Raw genomic sequence first — 21,086 nt, 5'->3', positions numbered from 1 at the left:
TCTGGGTTCCAGTTTAGCTTTGAACCACTTGCTGAGACGTGGGAAGGTCCCTTTCCTTCTCTGTGTCTCAGAGGTCATTAAACGAAGGTCATTAAACCATGACACATGGTTTTTTCCCTCTTTGACATTTTTAGACCCTATGCCTTCTCTGAAACTCATAAATATGAGGACTGATGAGGAAAGGTCTGGTAAGTTCACTGTTTCCCAAAATGTGAAGCTCTTAACAGTAACATTTCCTGCATGTAGCATGAAAGAAATCTTTGAATTACACAGGCAGAAATTTATTCCCTTTCTCAGTTCTCTTTGAAGGCTGATAATTACTTCAAGGAAAAATTTCAGTTTGGTGCTAGTGTATCTTTTAAAAAAATTATTTATTGGGAATTCCCTAGCTGTCCAGTGGTTAGGGCTCCACACTTTCACTGCCAAGGGCCCGGGTTCAATCCCCGGTCGGGGAACTAAGATCCCACATCCCGCATGCTGCATGGCGCGGCCAAAAAAAATTTTTTTTATTTACATAGTGTGAGTGTGTATAATATCTGTCTATATACACACATATGTATGAAGTTACATGTATAATTTTATTTTTAAAGCATCATACAGTAAAATAGATTTTTTAGTGTACAGTTCAATGAATTTTAACACATGCAACCACCACTACAATCTGGATACAGAACAGCTCCATCGCCCCCCAAAATTCCTCATGCTACCCTCCATATGTCACACTTTCCGTACCCCCTGGCAACCATTGATCTGTCCTCCTACACTATGGTTTTGTCACTTGGAGATTATCATATCAATGGAGTCACACAATATGTAACCTTTTGAGACTGGCTTCTTTCACTCAGCATAATTTTTTTTGTTTTTAGCAATTTAGCATAATTTTTTTTGAGCTTGTGGGTAGAGAATGCTTTTCCCCTTAAGTTTTTTTTTTTTTTTTTTGGTCATGTCACGCAGCTTGTGGGATCTTAGTTCCCTGACCAGTTTTTGAACCTGGGCCCTCGGCAGTGAAAGCACAGAGTCCTAACCACTGGACAGCCAGGGAACTCCCTCCCCCCCACCCCCCTGCCAAGTTCTATTGAGATATAATTGACATATGGTATTGTATAAGTTTAAGTTATACAACATAATGATTTATTATTTGTATTTATTGTGAAATGATCACCACAGTATGTTTAGTTAACATTCATCACTTTACATGGTTATAAACTGTTTTTCTTGTGATAAGAACCTTTAAGATCTACTCTTTTAGCAATTTTCAAATATACAATACAGTATTGTTAACTGTAGTTACTATGCTGTACCTTACATACCCAGGATTTACTCATCTCATAACTAGAAGTTTGTACCTTTTGACTACCTTCATCTATTTCCTCAACCCCTCACCCCCTGCCTCTGACAACCACCAATTGGTTCTCTGAGCATAATTGTTTGAGATTCGTCCAAGTTATTGTGTTACCATATTTTGTTCTTTTATTGCTGAGCAGTGTTCTATGGTATGGATGGACCACGGTTTTTGTAACCACCTACTGAGGGGCATTTTGGTTTCTCCAGTTTTTGGCTATTACATATAAAGCCGCTATGAAAAATCATGTGCAGGTTTTGTGTGACTTAGATTATTCAAAACCCCTTCTGGTTTCCCAACTCACTTAGAATAAAATTCAACATAAGCACAGTGGTATCTGGGTGGGCCCCCAAAACTACGCCCTGTGATAGGCATGAGGGAGCCATGTGGTTGAAGCACAGGCCCATTCTTGAAGTGTTTCCAGTCTGGAGGCCCAGACAGCACTGCTTGAGTTCACATTCTGCCTCTATCACTTACAAGCTGTGCAACCTTGGGTAAGTTCCTTAACCTCCCTGTGCTTCAGTTTCAGCATCTATAAAATGGGGATATTGCTAATACACCTCCCTTCCAGGGCTGTTGTGAGGATTAAATGAGTTCATATGTCAAAAGGGCATGGAACAGCGCTTGCACATAGTAAGTGCTTGACATAAGATAATCACTATTTCATTATTGGCTCTGGAAGTTTAATTGGGTCCAGAAGGCCCTTCTAGGACATTTGCATTTTATCCTGTTCATATTGGCAAGGAGAGTGGGGTTGAGCAGGTAGGTGAGAGACAGTGGGGAGAGGGACTGGTTTGGAGACTGTTGGAATAATCCAGAGCAGCTCTTATAGAGAGGCGGGTAAGAGCCTGTTTGGAGTGGGTTCAAGAATAGGAGAAGAGCTTACGGAGACAGTTAAGTATAGATGGATTTTGCTAAAAAAAGGAGCAAATGGACAGTCACAAGTGGAGAATGTGGGGCCATCGGAGGGTGTTTTTTTCTTTTTAATGGGTGAAATGAAAACCTAGGAATGACTCAATATAAAATAAAATTAACGATGGGGTGGAATCCTTGGAGGGAAATCCCAGAAGTTGACAAGGGATGGAAGTCAGTCTTGTAGGAAAGTAGGGCGCTAGGGACCAGAATTACTCCCCTTGTACTGATGGGGAGATCATTTTCCAGATGCCAGACGGCTGCAACGTGGTGAAGCCCTGGTTGGAACCGGGGACCACTCAGAGGGCCCATTCCCTTGCACCGGAAGCAGAAAAACTCCAAGCGTCCGGGGAAGTGGGCAGGGCTTACAAGGGTAGAGGCAACAGCGTAGGCGCGGATAGAGGAGAGGGGGCGGACCTCTGCCTTAGCTGAATTGCGGTGGGTTGGGAGGCAGGGCCTGGAGCTAGAGCGAGGGGCAGGGTTTGTTTGGGGTGAGAGTCCCGGATGGTGGACACTGGGCAGGAGGTCCGAAATCGTCCGTGCTCGGCCAACGTGAAGGGGCATACAGCACGCCTGGTGTGGAAAGCGGGCTGGGCTCGGAAGGCCCGGAACCTGTGGGCCTGCAATGCTGGGCCAACGGAAGGCCGAGGAAGGTGGATCGCGCCAAACTCCCGGCTACTGGAAGCCGCCGAGGGGCGTGGCCTCTTGTTTAAAAAAAAAAAAAGCGTGAGGCCTGCAGTGCGAGCCAATAGGAAGCGAGGGAGGGCGGAGCCTGTGCAACGGCGGCCAGTAGAGACAGGGCTCTTATAGGAGGTGCCCTGAAGCTGAGCGCACGCGCGTCGGGCCGGACTACAGGGCGCCCCGGATCCAAGTGGGCAAAAGGGGCAAGGCCACAGCTGTCCGGCCCAGCCTGTTCAAGCCGCGCGCCTGTTCACGTGACACGAAGGCAGCGGAATTCCTCTGGAGTTAGCGCCATTTCCTGTAGGTGAAGGTTAAAATGCCCTGGGGGTTGGAGAAGCATCCCAATGCAACCTGACCTCGACTCGAGGCCTGGGGTCGGGGGACAGGCTCGGTCCCGGGCGCTCGCTAGGGGGGAGGGGTCTGGCTTGTGGAGAGGGTCGTGCACGCTAACTTGGGGGCGTAGACGTGGGGTGGGCTCACCACTAGGGCTGAGATTCGGGTCCTTGATGTCAGAGAGAGGCGGGGCTTCCCGCCGATCCTTTGAGAAGTAGGTAAGTAGGAAAATAGCTATCTTGAGGCTTTGTCGCCGCATTGACCTGTGGTGACCTCGTTAGGTGGTTGTGGTGACGTAAGGGGGGTGGGCTGGCGTTGTAAGAGGCGTGGTCAGGTGTCTGAGAGTTTTGGCCTGGTCCGGAGCCTGGGGGTGTAAGGGGCGTGGCCGCGCAGAAACTCGTGCCAAGGGGCGTGGCCCGGGATCTGGGCTGGGAGAGGGGGCGTGCCTTCTTCTGGATAATTTCATTGTCGCGCCAACGTCCTAGCCCTGCCCTTTCTCCCTTAGGTGCCATCTCATGGAGACGCCCGAGGCTGCCGCCCCTGCTGGGGGCTTCTTCCCCTCTTTCCTGCTCCTGGGTTTCGCGACGCTAGTGGCCGCCTTGCTGGGTGCCGCTCACCGCCTGGGGCTCTTCTATCAGTTGATGCACAAGGTTCAGGGGAAATACAAGGGAGACGGGCCGGGGGCAGCCAAAGGAATGGACTTCCAGCGTTCTTTCCAGCTAACCCATTTTATAGGCGGGGAGAGTGAGGTCCGATTAATCCAGAGGGACTGGTCGGGAGATTCTTTCCAGTATCCTGTCGCTGTTGCTGAGCTGCTTACGGGGCTCTGGACTTTGCCTCTAGGAAGAGGTCACAGGGAGGCTACACCTGCCTGGGCACTCAACCCCCCGCCCACCTCCTTCCTCAGGGGCCTCGAGCCCTTTTCACGGAGCAGTGCTCCGTAACACGATGGGGTCAGAGTGCAGAGAGCAGGCACCAGAGGACGTGGACGGCTGTGACTCTTTTGTGACAGTTGCTGTCTGCTGAGCTCAGCGCTTCAGAGGGATTTTCCCACGTACCCAATACATTCCGGAAATACTCTTGTTTCTGTCTTCATTTTCCACAAGAGGAAACCGAGGCTCAGAGAGGTTGTGTGATAGCTTGTGTTAGGAGACCTGTTTGGGGAAGAGCTGACCCCACAGACCTTGCTCTGAACCACTTGCCTCCTCTCTCAGAAATTTACCCCTTCCCCAGACCCTCTCCCTAGTCTTTCCTCTCCTAACCTGGAGCAACCCTGACCCCTCCCCAGTCTTCCTCTCCTAACCAGCAGCAACTTGAGGATTCGTGGAGATTTAAGGCAAAGGCCTCTGGTGTGCGTTGCTGTGCAGAAGCACTGTCTTTGTCAGCAGGCTGCTCCCATGTCAGGCACGTGGCGGCTGGCGGCCTGTTAACTGGACCCAGTGAGTAGGAGGGAGTCTGGTAGGCTGGAGTCAGCAGTCACGTTAAGATGCCCTGATACTGGAGAACAGGCCGTTCTGGAGTCCCAGCAGATGGCCCCTGGCCAAACTCCCTTGGGTTCTGTGGATCCACCTTCCCTAACCTCTCTTCCTGCTTGCTCCACCATCCCTGAGGCGGGCAGTGTTACAGAGTGGGGGGCTTTAAGAGCATGGGTTCTATGGGACTTTGAGTCTTGCTCAGGAGTCTTGATCTCTGTAGTTGTAAAAGGATATAACATCAGGAGGATCTGATAAGATGATATGTCCTACTCTGAGCCAGGTGTATAGTGTAATATGTGCCTAAGCAACACCAAGCTTCCCCTGCCCTCCGACCCTGCCCCTGTCCTCCTTCCTGGGGGAGGGGGATTGTCCCTCTTCCCACCTGCCCTGGTGCCCGTGCCCTGGTCCTTGACAATCTCGCTTCTCCCCCTTTTCGGGCCCAGGTGGACAAGGCAAGCATCCGGCATGGTGGGGAGAATGTGGCAGCCGTGCTGAGGGCCCATGGCGTGCGGTTCCTTTTCACGCTGGTCGGCGGGCATATTTCCCCACTGCTGGTGGCCTGTGAGAAGCTGGGCATCCGCGTGGTGGACACCCGCCACGAAGTCACAGCCGTCTTTGCTGCTGATGCTGTGGCCCGCCTGACCGGTGAGGGCAGAGTGGAGAGGGCTAGGGGCTGGTGAGACTGGGATGTCTTTGAGGGGCAGGGTTTTTTGATGGGGGGGCTGGCCAGGAGGGTGGACACAGCTGTGACACAGTTTGTGTTTCAGGGACAGTGGGCGTGGTGGCGGTGACAGCGGGCCCCGGCCTCACCAACACAGTGACTGCGGTGAAGAATGCCCAGATAGCCCAGTCCCCAGTCCTGCTTCTGGGTGGGGCTGCCAGCACCCTGCTGCAGGTACCCTCTTCTTGAGGGGTGGCAGGGGCCCCAGGGAGCCTGGAAGTTCTCATGTGTTGACTCCCTGGACTCCTGTCTCCACCAGAACCGGGGCGCACTCCAGGCTATTGATCAGATGTCCCTGTTCCGGCCACTCTGCAAGTTTTGTGCTTCTGTGCAGAGGGTGCGGGAGATCATTCCCACCCTGAGGGCCGCGATGGCTGCTGCTCAGTCGGGCACCCCAGGTGCGGGGCGGGGGCTGGGCAGTGGTCAGGCCCTAGGGCCTGGGGGCTGGGAGACACAGCAGACTCAGCGCTCTCCCTGTCCATGCAGGCCCGGTGTTTGTGGAACTGCCTATTGATGTGCTGTACCCCTACTTCATGGTTCAGAAGGAGATGGTGTCAGCTAAGCCGCCCAAGGGCCTCGTGGGTCGAGGGGTCTCCTGGTTAGTAGCCCAACTCCTACCATATCCTCCCCTATCTGCTGGCTTCTCCTGCAACCTCCTGCTAGCACCCATCTCTCCTTTGACTCATTCATTGATTTGCACATCAGTTGAGAGGAGCCAGCCTTGGGAAGAGCATTCCAGGTAGAGGAAATAGAATATGCACATGTGTTGAGGCAGGAATGAAGTTGGTGGGTTGGGAAAGCAAAGTGGCCCATGTGGTGGCAGCAGGTGAGCCAAGGGGAGAGGGGCAGAGACTGAGCTCAGAGCAGCCAGCAGGAGCCACTTGGCAGACCTGGGGCTTTGTTTTTAATTTGAGGTCCATTGAGAGGCACTGCAGGGCCTTAAGCATTGGCGCTGGATACCCTGGCTTGGGTTTTTATTACGTTCCCTCTGGCTGTTGCTGGAGTGTGGACTTTGGGGTCAGGTGGAAGCTGGGAAGCCAGGGAGGAGGTGTGGCGGTCACTGGGATGAGAGATGATGGTGGTCTGGAATCTGGGTGGTAGCTGTGGGATACATCTGGATGGATCACATACGAGTGCCTGGACCTCCAGCAGGCCAGGATAAGGGAACGATGTGTCCCTATGGGCCCATGACATGGGCACAGCTCAGTCTGGGACCACTGTGGGACTTTTGAGTGGTGAGTGGCCAGGATGTTGGAGAGAGCAGGTCAGTGGGGCTGGCCTGGGACAAGCTTGAAGGTTTTGCTGGAAGAGCTACAAGTTTCAAGGGGGAGTTTCTTTCTGTTGACGGGATAAAAAGGGTTCTAAGTAGGGGCATAGCCCTAGCAGAAGTACATGAAAAGGATCCATTTTTGGTCACCACTGAGGTGGGCCTGGCTGAAACAGGGTGCAGAAAGGAGAATCAGGGCTTCCCTGGTGGTGCACTGGTTGAGAGTCCGCCTGCCGATGCAGGGGACACGGGTTCGTGCCCCGGTCCGGGAAGATCCCACATGCTGCGGAGCGGCTAGGCCCGTGAGCCATGGCTGCTGAGCCTGCGCGTCTGGAGCCTATGCTCTGCAACGGGAGAGGCCACAACAGTGAGAGGCCCGCGTACCGCAAAAAAAAAAAATAAAAAAAAGAAAGGAGAATCAATTTTCCTCCTCCTCCTCCTCTTTGCCCTCTGTCCCTTGCATTTGCCTGTCCTTGCCCCTCTGCCTTCCATTCCCCCTCCAAATATTTAGCGAGTGCTGCTATGTGCTAGGTACCTGGATGGGCATGAACAGGACAGAGAGGTCCCTGCACACGGGCGTGTGAGAAGCACCTCGAGGGCCAGCTCAAGGAGTAGCAGGTTTACTCACATGTCTTTTATAACAACCCTTTGAGTTAAGACTCAGAGGTATTATTATGCCCATTTCATAGATTAGGTAACTGAGACCCAAGGCAGTTGAATGACTTGCATGAAGTTGTCCAGTTTGTTAATGGCGCACTAGGATTCAGCCCGGAGGAACCTTCGATGCTTTATCCACAGAGCTGTGTTCCATCTATAATGAGTGAAATGAAAGTCCAGAGAGATGGGTTCGAATCCCAGGACTGCCACTAACTAGCTGTGTTAACCTTGAACAAATGATTAAACCTTTTTTTTTTCCTCCCAGTTTTATTGAGATATACTTGACATACAGCACTGTGTAAGTCTAAGGTTACAGCGTAATGATTTGACCTACACATATTGTGATTAAATATATGACGTCAGCTTCCTCATCTGTAAGATGGACCAACGTTGCCTTTTCTCTCTAGACTGAGATTCTGTGATGAATAAAATGAGATTATTTTGACAGTGCAAAGCATATGCTGAAGTATAAAGGAATGAACCATTATTATCTTAAATAAGAATAGGGCTGAGTCCAGTGTCATACCAAGCGTAAGGCAAGGTGTCTCCCAACCTTCCTCTGACACGATTAGGGAACTAGTCCCCTGCAAGGCTGGCTAGCGTCTTGCCTTTTCTTTCCATGTTAGGGTTCCCCATGGTTCCATCCTTGGTCTCTTCTCATTTTCTGCGATCTTTACTCCTCCTCGAAAGAGAAACAGAAGCTTCAGGCTCTGACTAATTCTAGCCGGCTGATGCCCACATGTGTACTTTTGGCTGGATTGGGTGTCCTTGAGGGCAGGGCTGAGCGGGATTTATCTTTGTGTCTCCAGGGCCCTGCACAGGGCCTCATGGAAGGTCAGGGCCCTGTGACCCAATGAGTAAGGAGACATCAGAAGCCAGAGAAAGGCAAGGGTACGGACGATTTTTAATAACTCCAATTAATCGAGTGTTTTGCAATGTGCTTTATATCCTGAGTGGCTAGATCACTGAACCTTGGGAGAGATGTTGCCTTTTACATTTTACAGAGGAGGAAGCTCAGAAAAGTTGAGTCACTCACCCACAGTCACACAGGAAGCAGCAGAGCCAGAACTCAAGCCCACCTCCGTCTGACCCCGCAACCATGGCCCCTGATTCTGGCACTCCACGCCGGTGGCACTTGTTTTTGAGGGTCTGTGTCAGGTTGGGATGGTCACCAGAACCTTCTGAGGGGAAACAGGCCACTGGGCACTCAGCCACTGGGGTCTGTCTGTCCCTGGGCTGTTGCTTTTGTACCTCTGTTCCTGTCCTGCTGCCTTCCTGGTCCCTTTCCCGGCCCTTCTCCTCCTTCAGCTTCTGGAACCCTGGTATGACTCCTGGTAACTGACTCTTCCTCTCCCCTTCGCAGGTACTTAGAGAATTACCTGGCCAACCTCTTTGCAGGAGCCTGGGAGCCTCAGCCTGAGGGGCCTCTGCCTCTGGACATCCCTCAGGCTTCCCCTCAGCAGGTGAATTGCCTCTGTGCCCTGGCCAGGGACCCCCACCTGCTGTGTGGCTTCTCTCTGAACCAGTACTGGGGCTGTGATCTTGGGGACTGATGGTGACTCAGGGTTGGCTATTTGAGCCCCACCTCTTGCCCCAGGTTCAGCGCTGTGTTGAGATCCTGAGCCGGGCCAAAAGGCCCCTTGTGCTGCTTGGGAGCCAGGCCCTGTTGCCTCCGACACCCTCAGACAAACTTCGGTGAGAAGCCTCAGGCTTGCCCTTACTGTCACATCCCTGGTCCCCTGGGGCCCTGTGAGGAGGGGCAGGCCCTTGGCCACACTCGCCTCTGTTCCGCCTGGACCCCTAGGGTTGCTGTGGAGACCCTGGGTGTCCCCTGCTTCCTGGGCGGGATGGCGCGGGGACTGCTGGGCCGGAGCCACCCCCTTCACATCCGGCAGAACCGCAGCGCCGCCCTGAAGAAGGCAGATGTTGTCGTCCTGGCAGGTGGGCCTCATCCTCCCACCCTCCGTTTCCTTTCCCTCCCACTGGGTACCTCCCTAATCGTGTAACCCTGCCCCTCCTAGTCAGGTACTGGCTGGCACCCCACTCTCATAATCAGCCACCCTCCTACCTCTCACCACCCCCCTTCCCCTGGACCTGAAATTCAGGTAAACCCCGCCAGGTTGCAGTTGTGTCCTGTGACCCAGCTTTACACAAAGATAGCGGGCACCTGTGGTACTTTGTGTACAGCATTTGCATTTGTACGCGTTATACAGCATTTACACAGCACGTACACCTACAGCATATATATTTTTACATAAAGTGCTTGAATCCTGCCAGAGACATAATAGTTGTATCAGTTAGCTATTGTTGTATAATAACCACCGTGAACTCAGTGGCTTAAAATGCACTTATCATTTCTCAAGACCCACCTGGGGTTAGGTGGTAGTTTTTGTCATTTTGGTAGGGCTCATTCCTGAGTCTGCACTCAGAGAGGCGGGAAGGCAGCTGTGCTGATCCGGGCTGGGCTGGCTTGTAACTTGGGGGTTGGTTGGCTGTAGGCTGGGCTAGCTGGGCCTCAGCTGGGGTAACTGAGTTCTTTCACTCTCCCCTACCTCCTCCATGTTTCTCATCATCCAGCAGGCTAGCCTGGGCTTGTTTACTTGGTGTATGTTGAGAAACATGCAGGGCTTGGGGAGCAAGTTTATGTGAGAGGGAGAGAGTGGAAGCTGCAGGGCTTCTGGAGGTCTGGCCTCAGGAACACATGCCATCACTTCTTTCACATTCTATGGGCCAAAGCACGTCCTGAGGCCAGCCCAGGTTCATGGGGTGGGGAGCTGCAAAGTCTCATTGCGGGTGACACTGGTACAGGGAGAGGTGAAGACCTTTATGCATTCAGTCTACCATGGTGGATTGAGTAAGGTAGCGGGTACTCCCCAGGATGCTGGCCCTTTGTCCACCGAGACTCTGTCCCCTATCCCAGGAATGGTGTGTGACTTCCGTCTGTCCTATGGCCGTGTCCTCAGCCGCAGCAGCAAGATCATCATTGTCAACCGTAACCGGAAAGAGATGTTGATGAACTCAGACATGTTCTGGAAGCCCCAGGAGGCTGTGCAGGGTGAGCCCCTAGCAGCCCCCACACATATGTGTTCTTTCTGGTCCCTCTCCTCCTGGCCTCTGCTGCAGCTGGCTTGAGCTGGGTGCTGGTGACCAAGGCCTGGACCGTGCCCCAGGGGGCCCCGAGTCGGCCAGAGATGCCTATTTGGTCCTTAGACTGATGGGGTGCTTCTGGATGAACTAATGGTAGGGTGGGCACCAGAGGGAAGGCCTGGGAATGTGCGTGTGATCACATCCCCTGTCTGTACTCTCCCGTGTCGCCTGCTGCCCTTAGGACCTGCCCCGAGGTCTCTCTTGTCCTGTCGTGGTTCCTCCACCCCTGTTCAGTCCTCTTCCATGGCCTTTCCAGGCCCTGCTTTGCCCATCGTTCCAAGGACGTTGACTCTACCCTGCGGTGCAGGCGAGAGGCAACTTGTGTCGAGCAGAGAAGTGGCACCATTTGCATTCATGTTTGGGAAGATCCACTGTAGCAGCTGGTGGGCAGCAAGTTGGGAGGGGACCGGGTGGAGGCAAGGGGCCTGTTAGGGCAGGACAGAAACGATGAGGCCTGGAGTGGGGATGGAGAGGGAGGAGAAACTCAACTTCGCTGAGCCTCTGCGTGATCATTTCTAAAATGGAGACGGGGAAGAGTACATCATCGCTGGCTTGTTTATTTGTTCACTGTGCAAGCACTCTGCATGCCTGGATTGTAGAGATGTGCTTGGAGGATGGAGGTGTTTTTAGTGATGTGTTTCAGAGGCAGAATTGACCGGACTGCCTGATCTGGGGTGTGATGGGGAGGCAGGAGACAGAGGCTGATGTGAGTTTCTAACCCACTTTGTGCTCCCTAAACCTAGTTTCTTTGGCCTTGCTCTCCCTCACACCCCTGTTGCCCTAACTTGGTTCCGGCAGGCTCTGGGGTGTGTTTCACCCATTTTGTGCTAGGACCCCCTGGCCTGCTTCTTTGCCTCCTGTGCAGATGCCTGTTCGCTTCCTGCTGTCTTTGGGCCTCTGGTGCTTGAAGGGCAGGAGAAGGCCATCTCCCTGCAGCTGTGCCCTCTTCCTTCCCCAGGAGACGTGGGCTCCTTCATGGTGAAGCTGGCACAGGGCCTTGAGGGCCAGACATGGGCCTCAGACTGGGCAGAGGAGCTTCGGCAGGCTGACCGACAGAAGGAGCAGACCTTTAGGTGGGGGCTGGGTAGAGTGGACTTGGGGGGTTGCGGGTTCCCGGGGGCCCATGCCGCTGGCTCTGCTGACTTGCATTGCTCCATCACAGGGAGAAGGCATCGATGCCTGTAGCCGAGCACCTTAACCCGGTGCGGGTACTGCAGCTGGTGGAGGAAACTCTGCCCGACAACTCCATTCTGGTGGTCGATGGTGGGGACTTCGTGGGTACAGCTGCCCACCTGGTGCAGCCCCGTGGCCCCCTGCGCTGGCTCGATCCTGGTAAGGGCGGGCCTATGCCTGGGGCAGCTTGCATCGTCGGGGCCCCTTCACACCCACCTGCTCTTGGTTCTTCTAGGGGCCTTCGGTACTCTGGGGGTTGGTGCGGGATTTGCACTTGGCGCCAAACTGTGTCAGCCGGATGCTGAGGTGAGTCAGAGTGTGCTGGGGGCAGGGGGCTTGCTGCTTTCTGGGCTGTGAGCCACCCCAGCCATCCTTGGTACCCCCTCAGGTCTGGTGCCTGTTTGGGGATGGAGCCTTTGGCTACAGCCTCATCGAATTTGACACCTTCGTCAGACACAAGGTGACTGAGTGACCAAGGGAAGCTCATAGCGTGGGGTTCTGGGAGATGTCATCACGGGTGGGGTGGGCTGGGGAGGGAGCTGCTTGGTTCGCAGGGGTCCTGTCCCTGTCTTTGACCTGTGGCTGGCCAAGCCCTGGGACTGAAGGCTGTGGCCTGGCCTCATCCTCTTCCTGCAGATCCCAGTGATGGCTTTGATAGGGAATGATGCTGGCTGGACCCAGATTTCTCGGGAGCAGGTGCCCTGTCTGGGCAGCAATGTGGCCTGTGGCTTGGCTTACACTGGTGAGGGGCCTGAAATGGGCGGGAAGGGGGAAAGCTGTTTTAGGCCCAGCTGAATGTATGTTCCTCTCCTGGGCTAGCTGCATGGTAGGCTGGGTTCTGCCATCATTCTGACTTGATCTCCCCTTTTAGGTTATCACAAGGCGGCCATGGGACTGGGAGCCCAGGGCTTGCTACTTTCACGAGAGAGTGAGGATCAGGTGGTCAAGGTGCTGCATGATGCCCAGCAGCAGTGCCAAGATGGCCACCCAGTTGTGGTCAACATCCTCATCGGGAGGACAGACTTCCGAGATGGCTCCATTGCCGTGTAGGGCCTCATGGGTCAGTGCCCTTGGCTCTCTTCCCACCCCTGGACTGTGCCAAGCTGGTTTGTGCCAGGCTGGTTTCTCATCCTTGCTTGCCCTGGGCCTATCCCATGAGGCCCAGTGACCCTAGAACCCTCCCTGAGGACAAGGAGGGGCTGGAGGGCTCAGAGCTCAGAGAGGCTCCTTGGCAGCACTGGAGAGCCCTTGGGCCTTTTTCTTTGTGGGCTCAGCTGTGTCCTTTCTCCCCTTTTCTCTTACACATTGAATAAACCACCTCTGGTCCATGTGGGCCCAAGTACTCATCCCAGAACCTGTGCATACTGATTTATTGTCCACAAAGATGGAAGTGAGGGAAAGAGGGAGGAGACAGGAGGGGACCCTACTCTCCCACTGGAACTCTGGGGCTCACTGAGGCACCATTACTGGAGATTTCAGGGTGCCTGGGCACTGCAAACTCTTTCCCCGCTCTGTGGTCCCTGAAAGAGCCCCACATGCCTGCTCTAGACATGTCCATGCACACTAGTCCTCACACACAGACACACACGCACGGAGGCAATAAATATGTTCCGTACCAAAATGCCCCCAGCCTGACACTTCAGGTGGGGCCCCTCCGAAAGGGAGGTCTTATAAGTGCTCAATTTGTTCAGGAATGGGGAGGAAGAATTGGGGGGAGGAAGGGCCATACTCTGCTATCTACTTTTGCTGGTTTGAGGCAATCATGGGGTTTTCCTTGGAAAAGAGGGTGGGGAAACCAGCTGTTTTCCTATAAGCCTCAGGCTGCCCCTATCCAGCCAGAGCCCAGGATAGGGGCTTTCCCCCACCCTGCCTCAAACAGTACCTCATGATAGTCCTTGGGCCCGCCGAGGGAGAAGCAGAGTGCAGTGCTCAAAGCTAATACTGATTTGGTTGGCAGCAGCAAGAGGACTGACTGGGGGGGTGTCTCACCATCCCAGGGCGATGCTCACAGTAACTGGCGTTTCCCTGGCTAAGGGGAAGCAAGAGAGGCCAGCCAGCCCTGCAAGCAGAACTGCCTTTTGGCAGCCGGGAAGAAGCCCTTGGTACTCAGAAAAGATGGCCACAATAGCTGGTCCCGAAAATTCCCAATCCCCGGCCTTCGCAACCAGTGCCCAAATGTTGAGCACTGGAAACGAGGAATGATTCTCAGCAATGGGTTGGCTGGTCACTAGGCAACTCCCCAGGAACCAGGAGCTAGGCCTGAGCTACAGGTCTGGTCCCCCTAGGTCGTTAGGGCACCGCCTTAGCAACCAGAAGCCCGACCTTAGTAATCGGGGTCCGGCCCCGCCCGGCTCACAGACACACGTTGATCTGCTTGGAGAGCTCTCTCTCCAGGTCCATGATGAGGGCATCAAAGTCTTTGAGGTTCAGGTGCGGGTTGAAGGGAGCCTCGAAGTCGTCTTCGAAGTCGGTGGCGACCGTCGGCTCGCCAGCCTCTTCGTCCTCGTCTTCGCTGTCGCTGCCCGTCACGTGGTCGTAGTCCGGCCCGGACAGGAAGTCCCGCCCACAAGGCAGGAAGTCCCGCCCGCAAACGCTCCAGTCACCGGCGTAGCGGTTGCTCGGGGGGCTCTCGGGGCCGCCCCGGCCGCGGGGCCGAGTCACCACTTCGGGGCTCGCTAGCGGCAAATGCAGCGGCGGCTGTCGTTTGGGCCGCAGGTACGGCACCAGTTCCGGAGCCTCTGGGGGCCTGCGCGGATCTGCGGAGGGAGAGGGAGGGCTTGGATGATGTCACGCCCAGCGGTGGCGACTAGACCTCTGATTGGCTGCTTAGGTAGCCAGGCCCCTGATTGGCCGGTCGAAAGGCAAGGCCTTCGACCGGATCAGGATTTCACTGGCTGAGCTAGAACTGGTTGCTGAGGCAACCAGGTACCAGCTTACTCGGACTAGGGGGCGTGGCTTGCCTGAAGCCCGAGACTCTGATTGGCCACTGGAGAAAGCATCGTAGCGGCAGCCTGGCTACGATCGGCGGCGCGGGGGCGGGGGCGAGGGCCAGCTCACCTGGCCAGGCTTGCAGCAGGTAGTGCAGCACCTCGATGTGGCGCTTGAAGTCCACTGCATTCGAGAGGCCCGGGCCAGAGCTGCGGATGCGGGGCCTGGCGGGTGCCTGGCGCGCCGGCAGCAGCACAGGACCGAAGCAAACGGCCAGGTTCTGCGGAGTCATGCGGTTGTGGGCGTGGAAGGAGGAGACAAGGCGCAGGTGGTCCAGGAGAAGCGTCAATGTAGCCTGAGAGGAGAGGGTTGGGAGAGCATGAGGTGGGCAAAGCCGGTCCCCTGTCGCTCCTGAGGGAGACTAAGGCGGTTCAGAATGGGGAAACTGAGGTTCAAGGTCTCATAGCTGGGTGATGACCCAGCTAAGACTTAACCATTAGGTATTAGTATTATGATCCCATTTTGCTGGAGGGGAGACTGAAGCGAAAGGTAACTCAACTTTGAAATGGCAGAACTTGGGCTTGAGCCTACTCCTCTGTGTGTTAGGCAGGGCTGGTATTAATCCCATTTTATAGATGAGGATATTGAGGCACAGAGAGGGTCGGGACTTGTCCAGGATACCACAGCCAGGAACTTCCCTTATGGTAGGTTGACACACCTGTGTTCAGAGTCTGTATTTTTGATACATTCTGCCTGTGAAACCTTAAGTAACTCACTCAACTGCTCTGGGCTTTGGCTTCCATATCTATAAAGTGGGGATACTAATAGCACCTATTTTCTAGAATTGTAACAATGCCACACATTCATGGCCATCACAGGCCCAGGCATGGGTGAAACATTCTGCTGATGTCAGCCCACTCCCTGTCTTGCCTGCTCCCACCAGGCCCAACTCACCCTCTCCACATCTGGCAGGCAGCTGAGGAGCCCACGGGTGCCCTCGGTGCTGGAAGGAGCCCTGCTTGGGGGCTCTCGGGCCATGGCCTCCAACACCACCTGATAGAGGGGCTGGGTGATGAGCGGGGTAGGCAGCTCCCGCAGATAATCCTTGAGGATGCCTGTGGATACAGGGCCCACTCTGGTCAGGGCACCCCTGGTTTCTGAGGCTGGAGATTCAGCTGGGGCTGGGAGCAGGGGAACAGGAGGAGGATAGGTGCAGGAAGGTGAAAACAAGGCCAACAGAAGAGGTGAGGTCCCAGAGGGACCACAGGGACTGCCTTGAGGTGAGGGTTGAATGGGGAGCGGGCAGGAGAGAGAAGGGGCATGCTGACCAGTGATGACATTGATATCGGGGTACAGGTCCTCGGAGAGGCAGACAGCTGCACTGTCCCGCTCAAAGGCATCTCGAAGCTCTTTCTTCACGGCTGCTGAGCCACACAGACGGTACAGCCCCACTACCTGGGGGCAGGAGCAGAGAGATGTCCTCTTGTCAGGGCCACAGACTGATCAGGGCCCTGTGGGTGAGGGCCAGAGGCCTAGATCACAGTGGCAATGGGCTGAGAGGTTGGGGGCTGGCTGTAGCTTCACTGGCTGCCTTCCTGCTCCTCTGACGCCTGTCATTGGGGATCCCACCTGGCTGCCTGGACAGCCTGGCCCTGTAGACCCTCTGGATCACTTGTCCTGGCACCAACATCCTTTGACTCAGGAAACTCTGACTCATTTTCAGCTTACTTGTCACCTCCTCTGGAAAGCCTTCCTTGACTACCCCAACCAGCGGGTCAGGTCCTGCTTTAAGCTCTCCCAGTTTCTTTGCTCTTATCCCAGCCACAGTTTTACATATGTGATTTATTAGAGTCATGTCTTTTCCCCCATCAGACTCTGAGCTCCAGAACGGCTGGGATCCTACGTTACTAAATGAACAGATGACCCATGAATTCTGGGCTAGGTGCTAGGGTCTGGAGGGAGCGGGAGCTCCTGCCCTTGTCTAGGCTGGGATTGGAGCCAGGAGTTCCCCAGGTGGGGTAGGGGGAAGCCTGGCCTCCATACCCTGGGTGTTCTGGGGAGATGTTCTGAGGTCTTGGGCCTAGCTAGGGTGGGGTGAGGGACTTACCCGTAGCCCTCGGCGCTCGATCTGCCCAACACACTTCTGGATGATGAGGGGCACCTGGCCCGGGGACTGTTCCCGCTCCACCAGCAGTGGCAGGGGCAGCCCGAAGACTCGGGGCTCAGCTGTGCCTGGTGCTTCCTGTTGCTCCGACAGGGTCAGCTTGGCATACAGCAGCCCTTGGGGCTCCAGGCGCACAGCCAGCTGCTGGGCCTCGCACCCTGAAGACACAAGGGGACCTCCTGAGTCTAGTCTGCCCCCACGGGCTCCCGTGCCCTGGTCCCTACTCCAACCCACGCCCCATCCTGGGCTTAGTACCCTGGGCACTCTGGAGGAAGGAGGGAGCCCTGAGCTGAATCCTGTGCCCTACACCTCCCCTGCAGCCATGCATCCTACCTCGGAAAACCGTGGGCAGCAGCACAGTACCCTGGGCGCAGGGCCGGTGCCGCCGGACGCCGGGGTCCCACGCCAGCACCAGGGCCCGCAGCAGCCGCGCGGCCTCGAGTTCCAGGTGGAAGGTGTGGTCCAGCCGCAGGAAGTCTGGCCCCCCACGCAGCGGCCCCGTTCGGGCCCGGGCCACCCCATCCACCTGCAGCAGGCAGCAGAGGTCTCGCGGAGTGGCCCCAGGTGCCGGTCGCAGCCCCCCCAGCCCGTACAGGTGCAGGCTGAGGCGGCCCCAGAGTGCAGTGGGGGGCGTCCGGGCCGATGGGCCCACCTCATAGGGGCGGAAGGCGGTGGGCGACGGGGGCCCTGCTGGGCGCTCAGGAGAGTCGCCATCACTGAGGTAACCGGCCCTCAGGCCCCGTGCGCCCTCAGACACTGCCGCCCGCCCCGGGGTCCCCACGCTGCTGTCCAGGTGGTAACGGCTGATGACGGACCCCGCGGGGGCGGCTCGCTCACGCTCTCGGCCAGCCCGGGTGCTCCGCAGACTCAGGCGGCGCCGCAGCTCGGGCAGCTTCTTCATCTTCATTGAGAGCCGCCTGGCCGGGCCTGGGGACTTGGTGCGGGAGGCTTTGGTTGGGGGACTGGCGGGGGCTGCGCCTATGGGGAGAGCAGACCTCAGGGTCCAGAAATCTGGGCTCGGGATGGGGGTGAGGCTTGTAGTCATCTTGGGGGTCCCGGGGTGTGAGGCTTGTGCTCACCTGGGGAGGCCAGGCTCTCCTGCTCAGCTGAGCCTGGCTGTGGGCCTGGGAGCTCAGGTGCCGGGAGTCTGGGGTCCTCCTCAGGGATGGGGTTGTACCAGATCTCACCAGCAGGCTCCCTACTGCCAGCTGCCCCGGGCCCCAAGGTGGCCTCATCTGGTGGCTTGGCCCCGCCCAGCACCCATCGGCGGCTGCTGGGCTCCAGGCTCTGCAGGTAGGCACCCCGAGCCGGGCTCCGAGATGCCTCGGGGCTGGGGGGCCCCTCTGCTCCAGCCTGGGATCCTTCCGGGGCCAGGGGCTCTGGTTCTGGAGGACTGGGCTCCGGGCGCTGGGCTGGGCGGCCTGGCAGAGAGCAAGGGTTGTGAGACTTGGCCTCCCACTGCTCCCAGAGCAGTCCCGGCCCAGGGCTCTTCCCCCAGCAGGAGAATGCACTCAGCACTGACACTCCACACATTCATTTGGAATGGGTGGTTGCAGGCCAGCAGTCTCATCTGTTACCAGCTTGCGGCCTCCTCCCCAACCTCCCTGGCCCTGGTATCCCAAACAGGACTCTGTCCCTCTGCTCTCCAGCCTCAGAGGTCTGGTGGGGTTTCTTTGGGCCTGGGCCCTGCATTCCCCACTCTACTTCCCTACACCTCTCGTTTACTCTGCATGGAGCCCTGCCCTTGTCCCTTCTCACTGGGTGGCTTTGGGCAAGTCACTTTCCATCTCTGAGCCTCAGTGTCCTCCTGTGAAATGTGGGGATTTGATGCCGCCCTTCAGGGAGGCTTCAGGGAGCTCAACATGGAGAGCACTTCATAGGCACTCATATCTTGGTCAAGCGCATAGCCCACAGTGGACGCTGCCTAGCTTGCTTGGAAGACAGGAGCAGGCACGACAGTGAGTGAGTGCCTGCTGGGTTCTCCCATACCTGCATCATGTCACTCCCCACCTCCCTGCCTGTCTTCCAAACCCCTGCCACCGTCTCTCAGCCCAGGACTGACCCCCACGGTCAATGCCTCCCCCTTGGGACCTCCCCCTCCTGCTCCATCCTCCTCTCTGTGACATCCCGGGCTGTTTCCTGTGTGTGTTTGTGCGTGGGCACCCCTGTCCCTTCTCTCTGCTCTGGGAACCTTGGGAATCTTTGGGAAGGGCTGGGGGGAGGTCAGATCCATGGAGTCTTCTGCCCTCCCTCCTTTAACTCCTTCCTTTCCGGGACTTCCTGTCCCACGCAGCTCTGATTTCTTTAAGGTCCTGCCCGTTTCTTTAAGGACTCCCTCCTCTGGTCACTTCAGATTTCCACTCCCCAGGACTCTCTCTCTGGGTTCATTTAGTAGCATACTCCACAGAGCTGTTAAGTCACTTCACTGGCACTGGGTAAATGACCCAACTGCTCCGTGCCTCAGTTTCCCCATCTGTATAAAGGGGACAGTTTCTCGGGGCTGCCTAAGGTTGGGTGTAGCTGCAGTCACTGGTTAATAGGTGAGAGGGGGTGGGGGGTAGCCACCATGATTGATGCACCACCTCTCTCCCTCTGCAGGAGTACGCCCCCATCTCCCATCCCAGGTCTCCAGGGCTCAGGGTGTCCCCTGCCCGGCCTGAATAAGCCCCAGTTTCTAGGCCTCCCAGCTCCTCCTCCCCTGCACTCTCCAGGCGCTCTGCCTCGGCCCCATTTCCTGTCAGGGGCGAGGCCCCCTCCCGGGCCTCCCAAGGAGCCGAAGCGCTGGCATCCCTGGCCAGGCGCACATAACGGTCCGCGCCCCCTCTCCCCCCAGCCCGTTACTTTCAGGACCTTTGCGTGCCCCGGCCCCCAACCCCGGCCCGCAGGGGGCTCCGCAGGGCTTCCCCTGTCCATCCTTGGGGCCCCAGGACCCGCTTCCAGGCCGGGTGGGGTTCGGCGCCCCTTCTTCCCCACCTCCCCCTCTCACCGCGCTCCTTCGCGTCTGACTTTTTCCGGGGAAGTTTCTCCCGGCCCCGAAGGCGGGAGAAGGTTTTCCTGAGTAGCGGCTCGGCCATGCTGGGGCCCGGGCCGGGCGGAGTGCGCGCCCCGGGCTCCGGCCGCGCCGCCCCCCGCCCTCCCCGCCCCGCCCGGGCCTCCCCGCCCGCCCCCCGCCCCGCGCCAGCAGGAAGCGCATTCCGGGAATGCTTGGCCCAAACTTTTTTTTTTTCCCCTTCCCGCGGCCTGAGCGAGCGATGCTGGGAGATGTAGTCAGTCGCCCGGGCCGGGAGGGGGAGGGAACGGGGGCTCTGTGCTACCTTCCTGGGCTCCAGCTCTGAGTATCTGGGCGCAGTCGCGGGCCCTAGTCTTTCCTATTATCCACCCTCCGTTGGTGATCGCCTACAGAAAGTTCTCTGGGGTTTACTTCCAAAATGCATCCTGAACAAATCCCTTCTCTTTCCTCCCATCCACTGCTCCAGCCTGGTGCAAGCCCTGGCACCACTCGTTTTGATGACACCCCCTCTTCCTTAGTTTCCCGGATGCCACTCTGGTGCCTCCCTCCTCCACCCAGTTCTCCACTCCCCTTTCCCCCCAATTCCAGTTACTACTGCTCTTTAACAAACCATCCCAAACAGCCGTTTCATGATGCTCACAGATGCTGTGGGTCAGGAATTGGGGCAGGGCAGAGCTGACGTTGATTGTTTCTACTCCTCAGTTGGAAAGACTTAGAGGCTTAGGGGTGATTCAACAAATGAGGGGCCAGAATCATCTGGAGGCATGTTCACTTGCAGTTGATGCCAGGTGTGGGCTGGGACCTCTGCAGGGGCTGTGGACTAGGGCACCTCCACAGGCCTCTTGGTGTGAACTGGGTTCCTCCTAGCAGGTCAGTAGTCAGGGTAGTTGGGATTCTTACATAGCCACCCAGGGTTTCAAAAATGAACAAGGCAGGGCTTCCCTGGTGGCGCAGTGGTTGAGAGTCCGCCTGCCGATGCAGGGGACACAGGTTCGTGCCCCGGTCCGGGAAGAACCCATATGTCGCAGAGCGGTTAGGCCCGTGAGCCATGGCCGCTGAGCCTGCACGTCCAGAGCCTGTGCTCCACAACGGGAGAGGCCACAACAGTGAGAGGCCCGTGTACCGCAAAAAAAAAAAAAAAAAAAGTAAAAGGCAGAAGCTACATTATCTTTTCTGATCCAGCTTGGAATGTCACACTGTGTTACTTCCGGCACCAGATTCAAGGGAAAGGAACATAGACTCCACCTCTGTCAATGGGTGGTGTGTCAAGGTGACC

The 21,086-nt window shown here is 56.4% G+C and overlaps 2 protein-coding genes across 4 annotated transcripts; one reads left to right on the top strand and one right to left on the bottom strand.

Moving 5' to 3' along the window:
• The first annotated feature begins 3,012 nt into the window (after positions 1–3,012).
• Positions 3,013–13,054, top strand: HACL2 (2-hydroxyacyl-CoA lyase 2). Of its 2 annotated transcripts, none has more exons than XM_022558548.3 (16): positions 3,013–3,235; positions 3,774–3,918; positions 5,187–5,388; positions 5,511–5,638; positions 5,724–5,862; positions 5,951–6,062; positions 8,752–8,851; positions 8,986–9,083; positions 9,193–9,329; positions 10,309–10,443; positions 11,494–11,608; positions 11,698–11,867; positions 11,944–12,014; positions 12,097–12,168; positions 12,345–12,450; positions 12,580–13,054. In XM_022558548.3, exons 2-16 carry the CDS (start codon positions 3,784–3,786, stop codon positions 12,756–12,758), a joined length of 1,899 nt encoding a protein of 632 aa, XP_022414256.1. In that variant the 5' UTR covers positions 3,013–3,235; positions 3,774–3,783; the 3' UTR covers positions 12,759–13,054. The 2 variants fall into 2 exon arrangements, with proteins under 2 accessions (XP_022414256.1, XP_022414257.1); XM_022558549.3 differs by lacking the exon at positions 3,013–3,235 and adding an exon at positions 3,334–3,486.
• SYDE1 (synapse defective Rho GTPase activating protein 1) lies at positions 11,796–20,494 on the bottom strand. Of its 2 annotated transcripts, XM_022558547.3 has the most exons (8): positions 19,787–20,494; positions 17,880–18,221; positions 17,134–17,778; positions 16,744–16,958; positions 15,965–16,091; positions 15,591–15,751; positions 14,766–14,991; positions 11,796–14,464 (listed from the first exon to the last, which is right to left on the bottom strand). In XM_022558547.3, the coding sequence occupies exons 1-8, from the start codon at positions 19,872–19,874 to the stop codon at positions 14,061–14,063; spliced, it is 2,208 nt and encodes a 735-aa protein (XP_022414255.1). In that variant the 5' UTR covers positions 19,875–20,494; the 3' UTR covers positions 11,796–14,060. The 2 variants fall into 2 exon arrangements, with proteins under 2 accessions (XP_022414255.1, XP_022414254.1); XM_022558546.3 differs by lacking the exon at positions 19,787–20,494 and having other exon boundaries at positions 17,880–18,954.
• Positions 20,495–21,086: the final 592 nt, after the last annotated feature.

Source organism: Delphinapterus leucas, unplaced genomic scaffold (genome assembly GCF_059928025.1).
Source record: "Delphinapterus leucas isolate spDelLeu-1000000601 "Yukka" unplaced genomic scaffold, BTC_Dleu_Yukka2 spDelLeu_asBTCV2_sq25, whole genome shotgun sequence".
Lineage (NCBI taxonomy): Eukaryota > Metazoa > Chordata > Mammalia > Artiodactyla > Monodontidae > Delphinapterus > Delphinapterus leucas.
The sequence above is the reverse complement of the archived record's forward strand: the minus strand, read 5'-3'. Positions and strand labels throughout refer to the sequence as shown.